Raw genomic sequence first — 20,626 nt, forward strand, 5'->3', positions numbered from 1 at the left:
CTTTACATTATTTTACACAATGGACTAAAAATGGTGAATCCTTACTCTGCATTTGAGTGAGATAAAGGATCTGATGCGTTCCTCAATGTCCGGCGACGAATTTTTTCAGTAGACCGCTGATTTATTTCTTCATCCATTACAGCAAGTATTGAAGCCCCTGGCATTTTTACTTTTGGTGTTTATATTATAAAAACAATTTAAACTGCGTTTTTAATTGTCAATAATTTGTTTACGACTTGTTTTTTTCATGGAGTTACCATATTTTTATTTCAAAAATGTGAAATGATTTTTTTTTCCGGATTAGTCAAAACGTACGAGTGCTGAAGAAGCAAAAGCAAATCGTAACGATTTGGAAAAGGTGAAATAAATCGATTTCGTAAAACTTCTGTGACATGCCTGATAAGTACACCTAAGTCTGTTTTTACACGGTAGATTGGTTCCAGAAGAAGCCGTGTAAAAAAGACATTGATTTTATGGGTGATTTGTTCCTAATGGGTGATTTGTTCCTAATTTCTAAAACCTATTAAAATTAGTGAAAAACAAGAATTTTTAAGAACAAGAATTCATGTCTATTTTATTAAATCAAATATATAATGCTTGTGCTATTCACATTTGCTTTGACCAGTAAAAAATGTTTGTACGCGCTAAAGGGGAATTTACTTAAAATCTTAACTAGTGTTCGCAAACTATTGATACTATCGATGGTTTCAGACTTTTTTCTTTCATAAATACTTCTTTGTGATATGAACATACTTCGCAAAAATTAAATTTGACAAAAAAAATTTAAGTACATAAAATTTCAAATCGTGCTAAATGGAATAAAATCGTGTAAAAAATTTAAAAATATTCAATTTTCAAACCGTGTTATATCAAAACCGTGTACAAAAAGACCATGTAAAAACAGACTTAGGTGTATTGCATATTCTGAGAAGAGAAATTGTAATTGGGAGCGGTGGTTTCTTTTCTCTTTTTTAGCTCAGGGAAATTATCCGTTTTGTTATTAAATTGTGGGTTTTCTCGTACTCAACTAAGCGAGATTTTTTTATGTGGATATATACCTGTACATTCAAAGATAGCCTCATCTCCGCAGTCCATGTGGTGAAAAGTGAGGCCGTCAATTTAGCGGCGGATATCTTAATATTTCTCGCAGTGAAAAATACAGTTAAATTAACTGGGTCCGGACGCCACGAGTGTACAATAACCTGCGTACGTTATTATTTCTATGCCGTCTGGAGGGCGTGGAATAACAGAAAAGTAGTCATTAAACAGTTCCGGAGATAACACCCCACCTTGGGGAATTACCTGTTTTACTTTACGGATGTTCGACTTCTTGTTTCTGAATTCCACGGACTACTGACGACCACATGTGTGAACTATCCAACGTTTCAAACTTGGCGGTGCGCCCAATGTCCTTAAACAGCATCCTTGTCTGGCTTCAGTAGCGGAATTTATAATGACATTTCTTTCTTTCTGTGGATTCATCATGACATTTCTTTTCATTTAATAACATCTTTTTAATGTCTTCTTTCAGGAGTTTGTAGAAAAATGTTTAAAACCAACGTGGGACTGGATGTTTTCTGTTATGGATAGTACCGAAGCGCAACTTAAATTTGGCGCATATCTAACAAACTACACGGATCCAGCACATCCACTTCATCCCTTAAATTTAAGTGCTCAAAACAATTCGAATCAAAACAACAGCCAGTCTAACAGTGCCGGTGCTGTTGGAATGAATATATTGGGTATGTTGATAACCAGTATCAATTAAATTTATATTGTATTGAACATGTCTTGTCTGTTCTTTTCATGTTCTAGCATCGACGTCCCGAAGGGACTTTTTCACGTATTGTCTTTCACTTATGCGAGCTCATACATCTGAACATCGCGATGCCTTGCCTGTTCTCGATATAGCAGCTTTACGTCATATTGCGTATGTGCTAGATGGATTTATTTATTATATGCGCAATGATACGAGCTTTTACGAAAAAAGTGAAGGTATTGTGAGCAATACACTTAATACAAATGAGAATGATGATACGGATGACGAATTGTCGAATATAACGAGCGACGAACAGTATGGGGATATCGGAATGGGATCTGCTTCGAATGTAATAGGATGTGGACCATTTCGTCGTCATACGTTCTTTACACGTTCTGACTCGACGCTAAGTCTGGGATGCTTAGCTCCAGATGGTTTCGATTTACCTCTTGACGTAGCCATACCCTTGGCAGACAAGCCTCATCTTTTACAACCCAACTCCAAACGTCAAGATTTGTTTGCCAACTTACCTTTAATCGTATCTCCAAATGAGGGCAATACAGTGCCCCACGCTGAAAAAGGCAATTATAATATACTTGATCACCCACCAACTAAATTAGGATTTTCGTCATACTCAATGGTGAAGTCAACGGTCGATCAATCATCTATTTCAAATGATAAACCATACTCTGCTGCCGACGATGTGAACGTTTACGAGCCAGAAGAGAACCTTAATGTTTGTTCTAATTCGAAATCATCCAGTCTTCGAACCGTTACGGACATTACAGATGAAACGGAGCTAGTTAGTGCTGGCGGTAATATTGGAAATGTATATCTGCAACTCAAGAAAAAAAAATACTCTGAAGATTCTAAATCAACAGACATAGATAAAAGCGAAAATGTTGAGCGAATGGAAGTGGATAACATTGCTGGCGAAAACATAGACAGAAATGTGGATGTTCATAATACAAATCCAGCTCGTGTCATGGCCACAAGACCAGATGTTATAATAGTTCCGAACAAAAATCAGCGAATTTTAGAAAGTGAAGCAAGCATGACGTCTAAAATATCGAATTCTCCATCGTCGTCCATTGTTCGCAGCGTCATCGTTAGAGCGGGTGGTGTGTCTGGGCAAATTAACGAAGAACCCTCTACATCGCAGAAAGCTAATACTACATACATTGCCCCAAATGACGCAATAAAAAATACTGGTATGCGATCTGCTAAAATAACATCACTAGTGTATCCCGCACGTGGCCAATACTTCTGTCAGAAATGCGAAGCACTTGATTCATCTCCATCTTGGAACTTCTTGCTTGGTCGATGGAAACTTGCATTAGATTTATTTGGAAGAGTATTTATGGATGATGTCGGTATGGAGCATGGATCGGTTTTGCCAGAGCTACGGGGATTTCCAGTTAAGGAAATGCGTTTTAGAAGACATATGGAAAAGTTGCGAAATGCTCAACAGCGTGATTTAATACTTTGCAAATTGGAACGGAATCGTGACAGTTTAATAATGCAAACATTTAAAGAACTGAATTCTCAATTTGGAAGCCAAAATAGACGAGTTCATCCACCTCTTACGTTTAATCGAGTTAAAGTTACATTTAAAGATGAACCAGGAGAAGGCTCTGGTGTAGCTCGTAGCTTCTACACGTCTATTTCTGAAGCCCTTCTTGCCAGTTCAAAAATGCCAAATTTAGAATCAGTTCAAGTGGGAAACAACAGTGGAAAATATGGCTTGCCGATTCCCAGCATACTTAGGAACAGGGGTGCTCCAGGTCGCGAACCACCCACTTTACAGAGACGAGGTACGGGTAGCAAAATATTGTGGCGTACAGCCCGTGAAAGAAAAGCTCTAAATTTTTATGCAAGGCCATATGTAACAATTTTAGACAACCCAGGTAAAAAGTCTGATATTGTTTAGTTTCCTATCTGCAATTCTCTTTATTTGATTTTTAGATCTTACTGGCGAAAATCCTAACGATCATTTATCTGTACAACTGCAACAATTAGGAGAAAGGCTGTATCCGAAGGTAGTAGTTTTTACATTATAACAATTTTATTATTGTACACTATGGTCGTTTTTTTTTTGGTTTTAACGAATGTAGATATACTCACTGAATTCCACACATGCTTCAAAAATAACTGGAATGCTTTTAGAAATACCAACACCACAACTTCTATCAATTTTATCATCTGAAGAGATGATTCGGCAAAAAGTAACCGAAGCCTTGGACATAATAACATTCAAGCAAAAATCGGACTCAAGCGCATCCTCATCTGGCCATTCGAAAAAAATGAACCCTGTAGTTTTATTGGAGCCTTGTCATGTAGAAGACAATGATCCTCTGTTCTATATGCCAGGAAAACGAGGCTTTTATACACCTCGTCAAGGCTATGGATCATTTGAACGAATCAATGCCTTTAGAAACATAGGAAGGTAACAAACCTCGAATAATTATCATTTGTGAATTCTAACTTTTAACGATATATTTCAGATTAATTGGTCTGTGTTTATTGCAAAATGAATTATTACCCTTATTCTTGCAAAGACATGTCTTAAAATATATTCTCGGTCGGAAAATTAAATTTCATGATCTAGCTTTCTTCGATCCAGTAATTTACGAATCATTTAGACAGCTAATACAAAACTCACAAACCGAAGAGGGAGAAGAAGTCATATCTCGAATGGAGTTGTATTTTGTGTAAGTGTACAAAGCTTTTTTAAAAGAAAACAAGTTAAACAGTATCAATCGGTTTTGTTGACTTTAGATTATTTAAATATATTTTGACATGTGTGATGATTATGCTCGCGGGAGGCTCCACAGGAGTGGATCTATATTGTGCATTTCGTATCTGACATAAGTCTGATGCAAATATTACAACTTTTTCGCAACTTATGAGAGATACAAGTACTGAGTGGAATGATATATCCCGTCTTCACAGCGGATCTTGTGTTAGTAGAAATATTGGGATGTGTGAATTGTGTAGAGAAGCTTGTGCTTATTACGCTTTTTATGAGTGATTTGATATTCAAAATTTTGTACTAGAAGGAGTAGAGTAGGACATTTATAATTTTTAATAATTTAAAAAAAAAAAATCAACCCAGTTTCATAAAAATATTGTACTAAAAGACTTACCGTAGTGTTAGAATATTTTTGTACGGAGCTTTGAAGAAATATTAACAAGTTAAAATGTTTGTTCGTTTGATTGCTTCTTTGTTTGAACATATTTTCTTCAAAAATATCTAGATATGTTATAGAATCGCTTGAAAGTTACATAGGCTATATACATTTTTTAAATTCCACTTGGAACTGGAGATAAAGCATACAAATCGAAGGTACCTCCAAAAATTGTAGATTTTGTATGGACATATCTATTGATAGGTTTTAGATATAGTCTTTAAATTTGAATGTTTAACAGAATTTTGTACAAAAATAAATTTATTTAAGATTTCGGCCGATTTGATGTATTTCATGCAGTGTGATTGCAGTTCCCTGTACATTTGGCATTTCCTAAGACAATTAATAAATCCCAACGACCAACTCTTCGTGTACACGGATTTAATTTAGCACGTTTTTATTTTACATTTTTTACCTTACAATAAACACGTTTTTTTAATTTTTGATTTTTTTTCCACAAAATATTTGTATATAATGTTTTCAATATATATAAAAGCGAAAGGAGTAGCAAAGTGCGCCGGTTTCAGCTAGTTCTTTATATAATATCCCTCAACTATTTTCGAAATGCACGACTATTTATTGGCATTTTACTTTCCACAACATCAGTGTGTTTTTTAAGTATTTGGTGTAAGTAAAGCAAACATTTTAATTTAACCACATTTCACATTTTGTGCATTTCGAAATAAGGATTTCATACATACTTTAATTCATATTATCATCGATTCTCAATGAAAGAATGCAATTTAAATACATCTCATGATAATTTAACTTCAATTCTATAATGCTATACACTAAGAAATAGATTCGTAGGTAAGTGGTTGACCACAATATGTTGAAAAGAGGGAGGCCATGTCTAGTATTGTATGTATTCAGGAGTGCTACAATCATTTTTAAATAAATGGCCTCTAGTGTATTAATCTTAATATTTGTTCATTATTTATATTTGCTGGTGATGTACTGCTGCTATTTATTCTGAAACAAATGCACAGATTATATATAAAGGACAATGTACATATGCTTGAGTGATATTCTGAAATGTTACAATAACTCTTAATAAATCATTGAAAATAATAAAAAAAAAAAAAAGAAACTATTAAAGACTACTTCAAAGATAAAAGTTCTTTTGAAGAAATTCTGCACTTTAAAACGCGTAGACAATATAGAAAAACCTTCTCAATTTATCGTTTTTCGAGAGATATATTTTCTTCACAACAACATCTGCGATTCAGAACCATGTCAGAGTAACAAGAGATAATTATTATGTTACTCGGTTACCAGATTGACACAGTATATATTACCATGCTTAGCAGGTTATATTAATTCCATATAAAGAGGTTGTATAAGAATATTATTATTTTGGAAGTCGAACATAAAATTCTCAGAAAATAATGCAAAAACATTCTAAAGGGATATTATCTAGAATGTGGTTTTCCCTTTCACAATATTAGGTTTTAACTAGCAAAATTTGACATCACACATTGCTCTACCACTTCCGGATAATACATATTTTCTTCAATTTAACTGCAGTGGTTTTCGAGGTAATATCAACGACATAGTCTAGATCGCTACGATCTAGGTGACGAAGCTCAGCAACTACTGTTATCTTCGAAGTTGTGATGAAGGATGTTTAGAATTCCTATTGCACCACTCTTTCTAGTCCAACATCAGTTCACACTTAGAAGGCGATAACAAGGGGATTTTAATGCATTATGGCATTCCGTCCTAGATAATGACCAGAGGGGCATAGCGCTGACTGAGCAGATTGATAACTGTCACAAGATCAACGGACATATCCTAGCAATCTTAGGCTCAGACCACCTTCCATTATTATCACCATAAAAAGAGCAGCAGACCTCATAAATTCTGAAACCCGCACCCGGACCCATTTTATACTTTCCAACTTGAAAAGGAGGGTATATTAACTTTGTCATTCCGTTTCTAAATCCCTAAATATTCGTCGTAGACCCCATATATTCATGTTCAGCATAAAATTCTAAGCCGATTTAATGATGTTTGTTTGCCTACCTGCCTGTTTTCTGATTTTCAGCTGTATTCAGCTGCGTAAAACTACAGAAATACAGCCTTGAGGCTATGCCCTCTTCCTGTCAGAATTATTCAAAATTTTATTCAACAAATTGTTTTCATTTATTTGATATTTTTTGTTCATTTTTAAATGCCTGGATGTTATCTCAAAAATACGATCCTAAGTGTTCAATCTTTCAATTCTTTGGGAAATCATGTTAATATCATTAATGCGCGTCCTGCAATTTAAATTTCTTCCAGTCATTGTTTTTGAAAATATTTTGTTTTTATTTTTAAAAACAATAAATACATACACAAAATGGGCAGAAGTCGGGCACACTAAGAAAACAATTGTAATCAGGTGGTAGCTCTACAAAAGACATAGAAGTATAAAGATAGGATAATGGGTTATAGCCCGGTGGGAGAACGTTGAATATTTAGATCCACGTTTTCCTATAGTGCATATATAACGATACCCACCGATATTCGGTATTTTGATAATCCTAGTCACATTTACCCACGAAATTGTTTCAAATTTGGTATTTAAGAAGATTTGGTAGATGACAATCCTTGAAGAATGAAATTGTCTATAGAGGTTCACGTTTTAGTATAGTCATGATAACGGCCTAACCCATGTTATGGTTTGTTGAAAAGCTTAACAGCATTATGTAATCGGTCTTTCTGGTATTTGTAGTTTTCAGTGGAATAAGTTTGAATTCAGATATTTTTAAATATTTTTTTCTTTACCCAATGGTGGACGGTATTAAAAAGTTCGGCCCTCTTTTTTACTTGCTAACATCTCTGATCGGGTGAACAATTTTTAAATTAATTATAACGTTTTTTTTCGATGCGAAAACGGCAGTCACCCTTTTCACCACGTGCACCGAGATATGAGACGGATTGTGAAATTACCCCAAGGTCTTAGGTGTCACATTCGTAGTATCTTTCCGGCAGTACTTGGCTATTTGATAAGGAAGTCTTGTTGACTTCTTAAAATGCGATAGGATGATCGGTGATAAACTGTGCGGCTACGATGTTGGAGCTACGCAATGGAATGCTTGGATTTACAAACAGCCATCCCCTTCACCATGTGAACTGCAACCTCCGCCCAACTATGTAAGAAAAGACCTTTATGATCTAGAGAAAGAGTAACATAGGCAGGGTTTCAAATGCTAACACAAATTTAATTTTAATAATTTATTTTAGGTATGTTACAACAGATTGAGTATTTACTAATTTGCAATTATAGGCATTTTGCATATACATATTTAAATTATTGCGAGTAAAAGAGCAGCATAATGACCCTAACTATCGTTAAGTTAATGGGTATGTGAGAGCATTCACACACTAAACTTCGTTAAGCAAGGTGAAGCATTAAAATTGAGTAGAAGAGAATCATAGTTATATTGCACATCACACATCAATTCTTATTTCTCAAACGTAAAGACCTTCTCAATACTGTCGGTTGCGAATCACGATCGTTTTGTTGATGACCATGGTGCTACTGTTGCTGATGACGTTGTTGTTGTCGTAGCGGCTCATACATCTGTGTTCGTTCGGTTTCCATTTTCTGACTCAATTCAATCTGGTGCTGCCTCTAAATCCAGTCTCAAAAAGGATGCAACCTGTATCGGCTGTGTCCATAGCGAGACTGAAGTTAGGTGAGTAGGCTTGGCTGGACAGCGTAAGTGCAGAGTGTCATGTGGGCCTGTGCCACAAGCTGGACAGATGTTCTGCACGTCGCCGTTAATCCGGGCCCAGTAGGAATTTAGGCGGCTGCACCATCCGGATCGTAATTGAGCCAAAACTACTCGGGCCAGCCATCGTTCTTCAGCTGCGACGGGGAACGGGGATGGTCTCCTAGCACAGTATTAACTCTATATCCTTCAATGGCTTCTGACACCGCATTAGAGTGAATATTATTCAGTCCTGCTTGATAGGCCTGATAATCTTTCCTATACCTCTGCACCTTTATCTCTAGATCATGAAGGTCTTTCCTAACGTGCCTGTGAGGAGGTTGCCTATCCACAAGACGGTGATTCGGATGGCTTTGTCTTAACACCCAAACAGGTATTGCATTGACAGCATTTTATTATGCTGTCGCACCGGTAAGACCTTCGCCTCCTCATGTAGGTGAACGACAGGTGTCATGAGGAGGCATCCTGTTTCGGTTATAAGGGCGGCATTCTGGCAGGACTGAATATTTGCCCACACGTTGGCGGACCAAACCGAAGTCGCATAGTTTACCACAGACCGCCCTATCGCGTTGTAAGAGGTCAACAAGGTTTCCTTATCAACTTCCCAAGTACTGTCGGCCAGGGACTTGTTCACCTTGTTCCTACTTCTAATCTTGTCGCAGATAGCTGTGGTATGCGAGGCTAAAGAGGCTATCGAATGTGACACCTAAGACCTTGGGGTAGTTGGTGGTCGGAATTACAGCACCATCGACCAGTACATTCAAAGATAGCCCATTCTCCGCAGTCCATGTGGTGAAAAGTGTGGCCGTCGATTTATTGGTGGATATCTTCATATTCCTCGCAAGTGAAAAAGGCGGTAAGATCAACAAGGTAGGCGTATAACCGACCGCAAAAGTCATCAATAATGGGTCCGGACACCACGAGCGTACAATCATCTGCGTACGTTATAATCTCTATGCCATCTGGAGGTCGTTGAATGTCAGAAAGGTAGTGGTTAAACAGTTCTGGAGATATCACCCCACCTTGGGGAACTCCCTCTTTAACACTACGCTCGCCTTCTTGTTTCTGAATTCCACGTACGACTGGCGTCCACTCACGTAGTTTACTATGCAACATTTCAAACTTGGCTCAATGTCCTCGAACAGTTTGATGATTGTCCGTATCAAAGGCTTTTGATAAATCAAGTGCCACCATAACTGTTCTATCGCACGACCAGTTCTGGTTGAGACCTCTGCTGACATGTGTGGAAATGGCGTGTAAAGCTGTTGTTGTGCTGTGCAATTTTCGGAAATACCAGATTGGCTAGCGACAGATTGAGGAGCTTTGTAAGTTACTCAACTCCTGGTTCATCCAGTTGCTTCAACATCACTATAAAGATTCGGTCAGGACCAAGCGCTTTGGATGACTTTGCGCTTCTGATGACATATGCAACGTCTTCCAACGTAAATTGTGGTGGTACCTCCTCGGCTCGGAAGAGATCGTACATGGCGTAGGATCCTTCTCTTAGCCCTGTCACTCTCGGGGTGCTCTACAAACTGCCAGTTAAAATAACACGCGCACCTCTTCGGATCTGTCACTTCTACGCCGTTAAATGATGTTGTACCAACCGATTATAATGTTTTTGGCATGTCGCATACAATTTCATTTTGTTTTTATTTTTGAAGAGGCAATACCATTGTTTTGCACATCAAATATGTGCTTTTAATGTGTATATAAAAAGGATTTTCAATTTATAAAATGGAATTTCAAAAATTAATTATAAATAAAAGCAATTTAGTCAATTATAGAGCATGAATTTTTTCCGGTGTCATCTTAACTCAAATAAGCTCTACGAAAAGTGAAGTTATACAAAGAAGTTGTACAGTAAGTTGTATCGTTTGTGACAAAAACACACAATTTGAGAACTCTCTAAGTTGTATATCGAGTTGCATCGTGTGTGGCTTGCATTAGGTTCTGAAATTTTTGCAAAATTTGGATTTGAATCTCCGAAACCATGAGCAGGTTTGCAAGAAAGACGTAAGGTAACACTATGCCTGAGTAGTCGTGTTTTTTTTTTCCATCGCAGCTGATCATTCGCTAAATTAGCTTTTTTTATTCACACTGATCGTTGTTATATTTCAAAAATTAATTATAAATAAAAGCAATTGAGTCAATTATAGAGCATGAATTTTTTTCCGGTGTCATTTTAACTCAAATAAGCTCTACGAAAAGTGAAGTTGTACAAAGAAGTTGTACAGTAAGTTGTATCGTTTGTGACAAAAACACACAATTTGAGAACTCTCAAAGTTGTATATCGAGTTGCATCGTGTGTGGCTTGCATTAGGTTTTGAAATTTTTGCAAAAATTGGATTTGAATCTCCGAAACCATGAGCAGGTTTGCAAGAAAGACATAAGGTAACACTATGCCTGAGTAGTCGTGTTTTTTTTCCATCGCAGCTGCTCATTCGCTAAATTAGCTTTTTTTATTCACACTGATCGTTGTTATATTTCGCTGTACTAAATTCTTGCAATTTATTAATAGTCCGACATAAATTACCTGTAGTTCGTGTAATAAAGCAAAAAATGACGAAGTGAAGTGTGATGCTTGTGATGATACTACTACAAAAACTCAGGGGAGTATCTTGTAGTTTGTACCAAATGGCTCCACGCCAAGATTAGTGATAATAGTGATAAAAACTTATTAGCGTTGCGTGCTATGAAATATACGCATTTCATTTGTGCTAAATGTAATGGAAGCAGCCGCACCAATAACAGTGGCGGCATTGCTGACTTCTAGCAATTTTGTGTATGTATTTTTTGTCTTGAAAAATAATAAAATAATAAAATAAAATACTAAATATTTTCAAAATCAATGATTGGAAGACGCGTACATTGCGGGACGCGCATTGAAGCTATTCGCCAGTTTTGCCATGTAATGGAAAGTTCGAACTATTTAGATCATATATTTTTAAAGAAAATCCAGACATTTCACTAATTTTTCGCGCTGTTTAAATGATTTTCAAATTGAAAAAAAAAAATATTGAAAAAATTAAAACAACTTGTTTGATGCACATTTGACTGGAAGCGGGCATAGCCTCAATGCAAAGTATTGTTTGCTGACGTCAAAAATGGTGCCTCTCTTTTGAATGAATCCCCAGGTGCTTCCACTAAAGGCCAGCACAAGACGAATTGTATGAACTATGCTTTTTAGACACTTTGTCTACTCAATCATGGTATTTGGTAGGCAATGACAACCAACAATATCCCCCATTTTGATTCATGTGTGCCATTGTCTAAGATTCGACCGTGGCATGGCTGACTCGAATATTTGTATGGTGTCGACGATGACATCGAAGCATGTCGTCGTCAAATTGTGTGCCATTCGTTTACGTGTGCTTATATTGTGGGAGTGTGTGTGTATTACTTTCGACGGAGAGCATGTGTTTTTGTGTGTGCTGTAATTTTGAAGTAACAAACACAGCGTAAATATCAAATTGAATACCAAACTAATAATTGAAAAATATTCTTATTGTTATTAGATGAGGGCAGATATGACTCTCATTCAATAACAAAATATCTATAGACGTCAACAAATGAATAGAAAAAAATGGAAAATATACTTAACAATCTATCATAGATTTTTGGTCATAAAATAATAGGAAAATATTGTTTGCCTACGTTCCAACAACATACATATTGTGTTCTTTTAAAATTACAGTATGTGGGCAGAGATATAACTCTCATTCAATAGCGTAATATTCACAGAATAGAACAATGGAAGTATATGGTGTTGTTTATGTGTATTAAAGTAACACTCATTTTCAATTACAACTTAGTACTGTTTTTTTTAATAAGGATTGACAATTTGGATTTTTCGTCAATAACCACGATATATAAAAATTTGGACCGTTAGAAGTGCCTGAAATATGTTAGTATTCCAAAGAAATACTTTATTACAAAAAATGTAGTTTTTCATATATCGGAAAAACAGGTAGCGATTGCGCTTTGCCTTCATTACGTGTGTGTCTTTTTCGTTGGCAATTGTTTCATTGTTGTTGTTATTTTTTTTTGGTAGAACATTTATTTTTGTATGACACACTATTCAATATCCCCTTTATTTGTTCATTACATGTTATGACGATGAGTTTGATTCTGACTGACATGACGAGACATCGAGCATTTGGTTGGATGTCACATACTGTTATACGTTTGATCAAACAGGGCCTAACATGACGAGCATTTTCTCTCCATGACATAAATAGAGAAAATTGTCACATTCGCAGCCCTTTAGTTTCCACTCAAGCATTATATGACACTTTCAAATTTTATAATACTTGCATTTCAATAACTAGTTTTGTAATGTTGTGTAGTAGATCTCATTTCTTAAAATTTTACGATCAGCTGTGTGAGTATGTTAAGTTTGAATTTCGAATTCTTTTTAAATGCATTTATATTGTATAGTATTAGTTTTTTATTTCGATTCTTGAATCCCCCCGTAAACTGTTATTTCATTTAATATGCCCTTACGTGATAATCTAGGTCCAGTCGTGAATAATAAAGTATGTACTGTGCCCATTTGACCACAGTTTCCAGTTAGTTGCGGCAAATCTTAAGATATGGCATATTTTACATTTTTGCAGTCTGAGAAACATGGCTGTCGGCTGAAATATGTAGTAAAGCTGTTTCCTTGCCTGGATATAAGTTCTGTCGGAATGCCCGACCTCGTCCTGGCAGAGATGGGGGTGTAGGGATATTTATACGTATACTTGTGTTGCAAATTTCTAAGTTAGGATGTGAGTCGTTATTTGTTGTAGTGCATTTTAACACTATTCAAATATTGTTTGGTGTTGTCTTTTTGCCCAATGGAAATTTAGGTGAATTTGAATGACATCATTGAGACCTTTTTTTCTAAATATTCCCATGTTTTCATTTTAGTGGATTTTAACACCAATCTCTTTGAAACATCCGGAGCCAATGCTTTTCGTTCTATCTGTGCCCAGTATAATATATCTATCGTACATGTGTAAGATATTTTGATCAGGTTCAATGTCCGTCTGCGTCTGACCATGCTCTTATTTTTGCATCTATAAGTTTCGATGTCCATTGTCGGTCCGGTTTTATAGAGTTTCGTGATTTTAACAATATTAATTGCAATAGATTATTTAGCTTTCTTGAGTCCTTTGATAGTTGCAATGTTTAATTCAAGCGATGTAAATGATAAATGTTCTTATTTGGGTACCAACAGGAATTCTGGATGTGTGCAACATGATAGCGCAGAATTTGATATTAATGTCCTGATATAAATACTTTTTTGGCAAAGGCCAACTCTACGTCGAATGATAATTTTGATATGGCTTAATTTATTGACACTACTTCGTTTTCCTTTAGATATTATGGATTTGGTTAATTTCACCTTGACTTTGCCCGAGTAGTTTCTATACCAAAAGCTAAGAACGTACATAGTCCGGATGACTTACGTCCAATATCAATTCTACCAGTAATTTAAAAAATTGTAGAAATGATTTTGAAGAATCAAATTTTGGAATACACTTCAAATATGATATCTGACACACGGTATGCATTCCGCCAGAGGATCAACACCGCAAACTTACTTTTAAAGGCCACTGATTTCATCCGCCATAATATTAATGAACGAAAATAAGGTGTCCTTTTATCTCTTGATCTGTCAAAAGCGTTCAATTCCATTAAATCTGGCCATTCATCACTAAATTAAGAGATAATTTTCATTTTTCTGGAACTGCCTGCAGACTGATTTATACATTTATCAGAGATAGATCACAGTTTGTTGCTGTCAATTGTAACCAGTCTGGCTCAGTGAGTTTATATAGTGGTATGCCCCAAGGTTATATCTTGGGACCACTATTGTTCCTTCTTTATGTTAACGACTTGCGTGATACCATGCAGTTTAAATCTTGTTGTTGTTGTTGTAGCAGTAGTACATGTGTGTGTTTGTGTTCTTGCTAATCTGGTTCCAGCTCCAGGTTTAGAAATTCGGCTACTTTAACGGGCTGTAGCCAGAGATCCTCTGGAGTGAGTTGGGTAGGTTTGGCTGAGCAATTAAAAAGGTGTAGCGTATTGTGCGGGCCTGTATCACACGCCGGGCAGGCGTCACGCACATCTTCATCAATTCGTGCCCAATACGAATTGAGGCGACTACACCATCCTGAACGTAATTGCGCCAAAACTACCCTGGTTTGTCTGGGCAGCTGACGTTCTTCGGCTGCAATGGATGGGGGGTGGACTCCGAGGACGGCATTCACTTTATAACTGCTAATAGCATCCGCGACTGCATCGGTGTGAATGCCACTCAGACCTGCCTGATAGGCTTCTTGATCTAGAGGCTCTCTCTTGTAGCGCTGGACCTCCCTCTCTAGATCATGTATGTCCTTCCTGACACGCCTGGGTGGGGGAGAGTTATCCACCATATGATGGTTGGGATGGCTCTCACGGTAACACCCAAGCAGGTACTGCAACGAAAGCATATGATTATGCTGACGTAAGGGAAGGACTTTCGCCTCCTCATGTAGATGGTCCACTGGTGTCATGAGGAGGCACCCTGTCGCAGTTCTCAGGGCAGCGTTCTGGCAGGTCTGGATATTCTTCCACTGCGTAGCACTAGTATTCGCAGACCACACTGGAGCCGCATAGTTGACCACAGACCGACCTATCGCGTTATAAGAGGTCAACAAGGTTTCTTTGTCCGCACCCCAAGAGCTGCCGGCTAGCGCCTTGAGGACCTTGTTCCTACTTTTCATCTTGTCGCAGATAGCTGTGGCTTGCGCGGACGACTTGAACATGCTGTCGAACGTTACCCCAAGAATCTTGGGGTAGTTCGTGGTCGGTATTAAATTCCCCTCGACCTGAACATTCAGCTGTGTTCTCATCTCCGCAGACCATGTGGTAAAGAGTGTGGCCGTTGATTTCGTGGCGGATATTTTCATATTCCTCGCGTGGAAGTATGTGGCAAGCTCCGCGAGATAGGGGTTCAACCTTTCGCATATGTCATCGACCACTGGACCCGACGCCATGATCGTACAATCATCCGCATACGTTACGATCTCAATGCCGTCTGGAGGGCGAGGAATTCCGGCAAGGTAGAGGTTAAACAGTTCCGGAGATATCACCCCACCTTGGGGAACTCCCTGTTTCACTCTACGGGCTTTGGACTTCTTGTTCCGGAATTCCACGTACGACTGGCGTCCACACATATAGTTGATTATCCAACGTTTCAAACTTGGCCGGAGGGTAGTTCTCTGTACGTCCTCAAACAGTGTGGCATTATTGACCGTATCAAATGCCTTTGATAGGTCAAGGGCTACCAACACTGTTCTGTCACACGGCCTGTTCTGGTTTAGTCCTCTACTAATATGTGTGGAAATGGCGTGTAATGCTGTTGTGGTACTATGTTGTGGACGGAATCCATGCTGGTGGTTGGCAACTGTATAGCTTCCTCTAATACTGGGGAGGAGTAAAGCCTCAAGAGTCTTTGCTACTGGCGACAAAAGCGAAATCGGCCTGTACGATTCGCCTTTACTGGCATCCTTGCCTGGCTTCAGTAGCGGGACCACTCTTTGGATGACTTAGCGTTACGGATGACATTTGCAACATCACCCATCGTAAACTGTGGTGGTTCCTCCTCGGCGGGAAGAGATCTGATACGACGTAGTACTCTTCGCTTCGCCCTATCACTCTCGGGGTGCTCGACAAATTGTCGGTTAAAATATTCCGCGCACCTCTTCGGATCAGTCACCGTTACGTCGTTAAAAGTGACTGAGGTCCTATCATCCTTTTTTCCAGGGTTCGAGAGCGACTTAACCGTTACCCACAGCTTACTCATATCGGTTCCAATGTTGCAGCACTTCAGATGGTCTAGCCACTTTTTCCTCTTATGCTCCTGTACCAACCGGTTGACTTCCACTGTCAAATCACTGATTCTAGGATCAGTAGGGTTGGTACGACGGAGATCATCACGCTCGTTTGCTAATCCCGCTGCCTCTGCTGGGAAGTTTGGTCTTATCTCGGGTATTCGACCAGCAGGTATATAGCGAGCGGCTGCAGCTCTGATGATGTTTCGGAAAATCCTTTCTGCTACCCGAACATCAGAAGGGTTGGGCAGTTCTCTGAAGCGGCGGTTGGTGAATTCTCTGAACTCTGGTCAGTGAGCTTTCCCATGGTTAAGGAAAGTGCGGCGTTCAGAGGTTATGAAATCGGGCGACCTGCTTATGGAGACGATTATCGGGAGATGGTCTGAGCCAAGAGAAATGACGGGTTGCCAAGTCACGTCATTTATCAGACCGGGTGACACTATGGTTAAGTCTGGCGAACTGTGACACTCTCCTCTTATTCGGGTGGGGGCATCCTCGTTAACCGTGCAGAATGTGGAGCAGTCAATCTGCTCTGCCAGCGCTGATCCCCTCTGGTCATTACCTAGGACGGAATGCCACAACTCATGGTGGGCATTAAAATCCCCTAGTACCAGGCGGTTATTGCCTACCAATAATGGGCTAATATCAGGCAAATAACGTGGTTCACAGCTATTAATCGGCGGGATATACACATTAAGCACCTCTACCTCGGCAGTTCCACACTTGACTGCTACCCCCATACATTCCATGTATGGGTCACTAGAGACTAGCTCAAGCGAGATAGGTCTGTACTGAAGAGAATGGTGTAACAGGAACGCTAATCCCCCACCTCCACTTCTGGTGCGATCCTTCCTTAGTACGTTGTAACCATAACAACGTTGTAGGCTGCAATTTTCATTCAGCTTGGTTTCCTGCACCGCTGCGATCTTAATATTCCTCCGACTCATAAATTCCACTATCTCATCTATTTTGCCTCGAAGTCCCTTGCAATTGAATTGCAAGAATGATGCACAATCCGGAGTTGGAACAGCAACATGTGGCGTTAGGTGCTGCGGTGTTGGTTGCTGTTCTGGAGACTGCGGTGGAGTGCCATACTCCGACGACGTCTCTGACGAGGACGACGAAGAAGAGGACTCGCTGGGGACTACGTTACTGCAGCAAGTCGCAACATAATCCCTTTCGCTGTAGTCTCGCAAACGCCTTAATCCGGAACAGTTCTTGAAGTGCACCCACTCTCTGCATCCATTACATCGTTTAAATCTTGTGAAACATTGCAGTTTGCTGATGACATTTTTTCATCTTAACTGAAGATACTGATAACTTATTTTTGTTCGAAAACAATGTCTGTAGCAATTCCCTAATTGGGTTGTTTGTTAAGAGTGATAATGCGGCTTCCGATATCAATGTCCATTTAAATTACAAAAATATTGAATTTGTTACTCACCACAAAATTTTGGGAGTTATAGTGGATAATGGGCTATCATTTAGACAAAATATTAAAGCTTTATCTGGGAGAACTTCCTTTTTGTTGAGAAAGATCTATTGCGCCAAATTATATATGCCTCTTCGTATTAGAAAATATTTGGCTCATGCTGTGCTGATGTCTAACATCCTATATGGTTTGGAAGTAATCTCGGCCTATATCGGGGTCAATTTTACACGTTTACAGAGAATTTCAAATTCAGTTGTGCGTTTTGTTTACTACGTTCCTTGAAGGAATCATATATCTACATATGTTAAACTTTTTCTGGGGTATTCTCTTACTGATTTTGTGTCTTATAGAATTCTTGTTGCCTTTTATAATATTATTAAATGTCGCACACCAACATCTCTATACAGTATCTTTGTGTTTTCTCATTCAACAAGAAATTCTCAAATAGTTATACCAAGGATTTATAGAGATGTTTATGCAAGATCGTTTTTAGTTAGAATTGCACGGAATTGGAATCCATTACCCTATGAACTGAGGATATTTTCCCCACTCTAATAATGTTTTTAGGAAGAAACTTTCTATTTATTTTGCTTCTTTTGAACTGTAGTTTTTTTTATAAATATATCAATCTTATTTTAATAACCATGTTTCTGACTTTTGGTGGAATGATCTTTATAATGATTGCATTGCATTACAACTATTTGAGTTATTGTTTGCTTGGATGCTATATTTTTCTTGTTTTATTATATTATTATTATTGTGGCGAGCCAGTGAAGAGAAATTATTTTATAGTTTTATTTTTTTTTGTATTTTATTATAGGTATTTAATACACTGGTTTTGCTAGCTATGTTATATGATTTTATGGTCTTAAAGGCTCTGTATTACACAAATTAATTTAAATAAATAAGCTGCTTGATATTGACATTGACTTTTATCCCTTCTCTTGTAAGAATGTGGTCCAAATATCTCAGCTTTAAAGAAAAAGCATTTTTCGCTATTTAAATGGAAGCCAATGTTTTTCAATTTTTAAAGTACTCGATCAAGATCTTTTATATGAGAATCAAAGTTTTCTGAACAAATAATTGTATCGTCCAAATAAGTTGGAATAACGATGTTCGGCAGACTGGATTGAAATTTGTCGATAATGCTTTGAAGCGCATTCTATTAATTGCAACAATTCCGTACGGAGTTGTGAATGCCGTCTATAATTTGTCTTCATAAAAATTGCCAATAGACTGATTTAAGGTCCAAAGATCCCCCATATGAGGTGTTCAATTTTCTGTAATCAACTTCAATCTTTCCTTCATGGCAGGTGAAATTCTATATGGTGGATTGGAAATTGGCGTATGAGAACCAGTGTCAATTTTGTGTTCTTTGCCCTTTATTGGAGTATATCTAATTTCAAATATTTCCTGATTGGCATTGCATTTAAACACTCCCATAAAATCTTCATTTCATCTGATTTCAATATAGATTTGTCACCCATACATATGTTGAAATCAATAGCTTTTAATTCAAAAGCAACTGTAGAGTCCTTCCGAATTTTTTTTTAAAGCGGGAAGATATCTGACTACTTTGGCATTTCAAAATCAATGTGTCCGAAAAGATTCTCAATAAACCACCAGAGAAATAATCTTCTGGTTTTGAGTACATTCCACACAAAGTTGGAAAATCTAAAATCATTTTTATTCCTCTAGTCTTTCCTTTAATTGAACGAAAATACTCCTTTTACGGCAAACAAACGCATCAGTCGACTCATTTGGTCTTTCTGAATAAATCCTTCTATCAGGTTTTGGGGTTGAAAATGCATTTCGAAGTAATTCGATAGCTTCGTTGAAAGTTCTGGCCTCATACTGAACATCGTGTCACCAAGTGGATGCATATCCTTCCAAAAGCAATGGCAGGCTAAGAAGTGCTCCATCATCGGGCATATTTTGGCATCTTTAAAAATCAGTATAATCGCAATGAAATCTACTTTAGCCGTATATCTGTCTCCATTAAAACGCGATCTACATGAGCTAAAGCTGGCTTTTGTCTCTTGTCGAGCATTCAAATTTCCTATTAGTGAGGATAGTTGATTCAAATCGGAAATACTAAGACTCTCAGGGGCATTGTTTGAAGCTGAGCTAGATGGACGGGGATTTGCCATATCTGGGTTTGGTGCCGTGTTCTGTCTGGTACAAAAAGGTGCAGTAGAAGGAGTAGATTGGGGATTAGGGGATTTAAAGGGGAATTAATTTGATCGGACCAGTTTTCGAGTCTTACTAGAGGGTTCATAGAACTTAATGAATTCATTGTTGTTCTCGGCATTATTGAAATAAAATAGATTTTCTACCTTGAACTGAGGTGCGAGACCACTTTTACCCACAATTATAAAAACTGTGCCAAATTATTTCAGCTTTTGGCACTCGTTTTTTTCCTGAAATCAACAACAACAGCACCACGTTTCTGCAGTTATATTTGCGATGTTAATGTTAACCAATTTTTCTTATGTATGAACAACTAGCACATCTCCTACACAACAACGTTAACGATGGGGAAACTTACCAAAGTTTTAGCAATAATTGATCAGTCAGCGCGTTTCATCTCCAAATGTAGAAACTCCTTCCTTATTATGGGGCTTTATTAAATTATAATTATGATTTTATTCTAGAACATAGTA

At 37.9% G+C, this 20,626-nt stretch overlaps 1 protein-coding gene across 2 annotated transcripts in view; it reads left to right on the forward strand.

Moving 5' to 3' along the window:
- Window positions 1-20,626, forward strand: part of LOC101895110 (E3 ubiquitin-protein ligase hyd) — a 169,846-nt gene that overhangs the window by 126,482 nt on the left and 22,738 nt on the right. For both annotated transcript variants that reach the window (XM_059122730.1, XM_059122731.1), the window contains exons 11-15: window positions 1,532-1,742; window positions 1,816-3,666; window positions 3,725-3,798; window positions 3,874-4,205; window positions 4,264-4,470. In XM_059122730.1, coding sequence (XP_058978713.1) covers window positions 1,532-1,742; window positions 1,816-3,666; window positions 3,725-3,798; window positions 3,874-4,205; window positions 4,264-4,470 — 2,675 coding nt within the window. The remainder of the gene's footprint in view (window positions 1-1,531; window positions 1,743-1,815; window positions 3,667-3,724; window positions 3,799-3,873; window positions 4,206-4,263; window positions 4,471-20,626) is intronic.

Source organism: Musca domestica, unplaced genomic scaffold (assembly GCF_030504385.1).
Source record: "Musca domestica strain aabys unplaced genomic scaffold, Musca_domestica.polishedcontigs.V.1.1 21, whole genome shotgun sequence".
NCBI lineage: Eukaryota > Metazoa > Arthropoda > Insecta > Diptera > Muscidae > Musca > Musca domestica.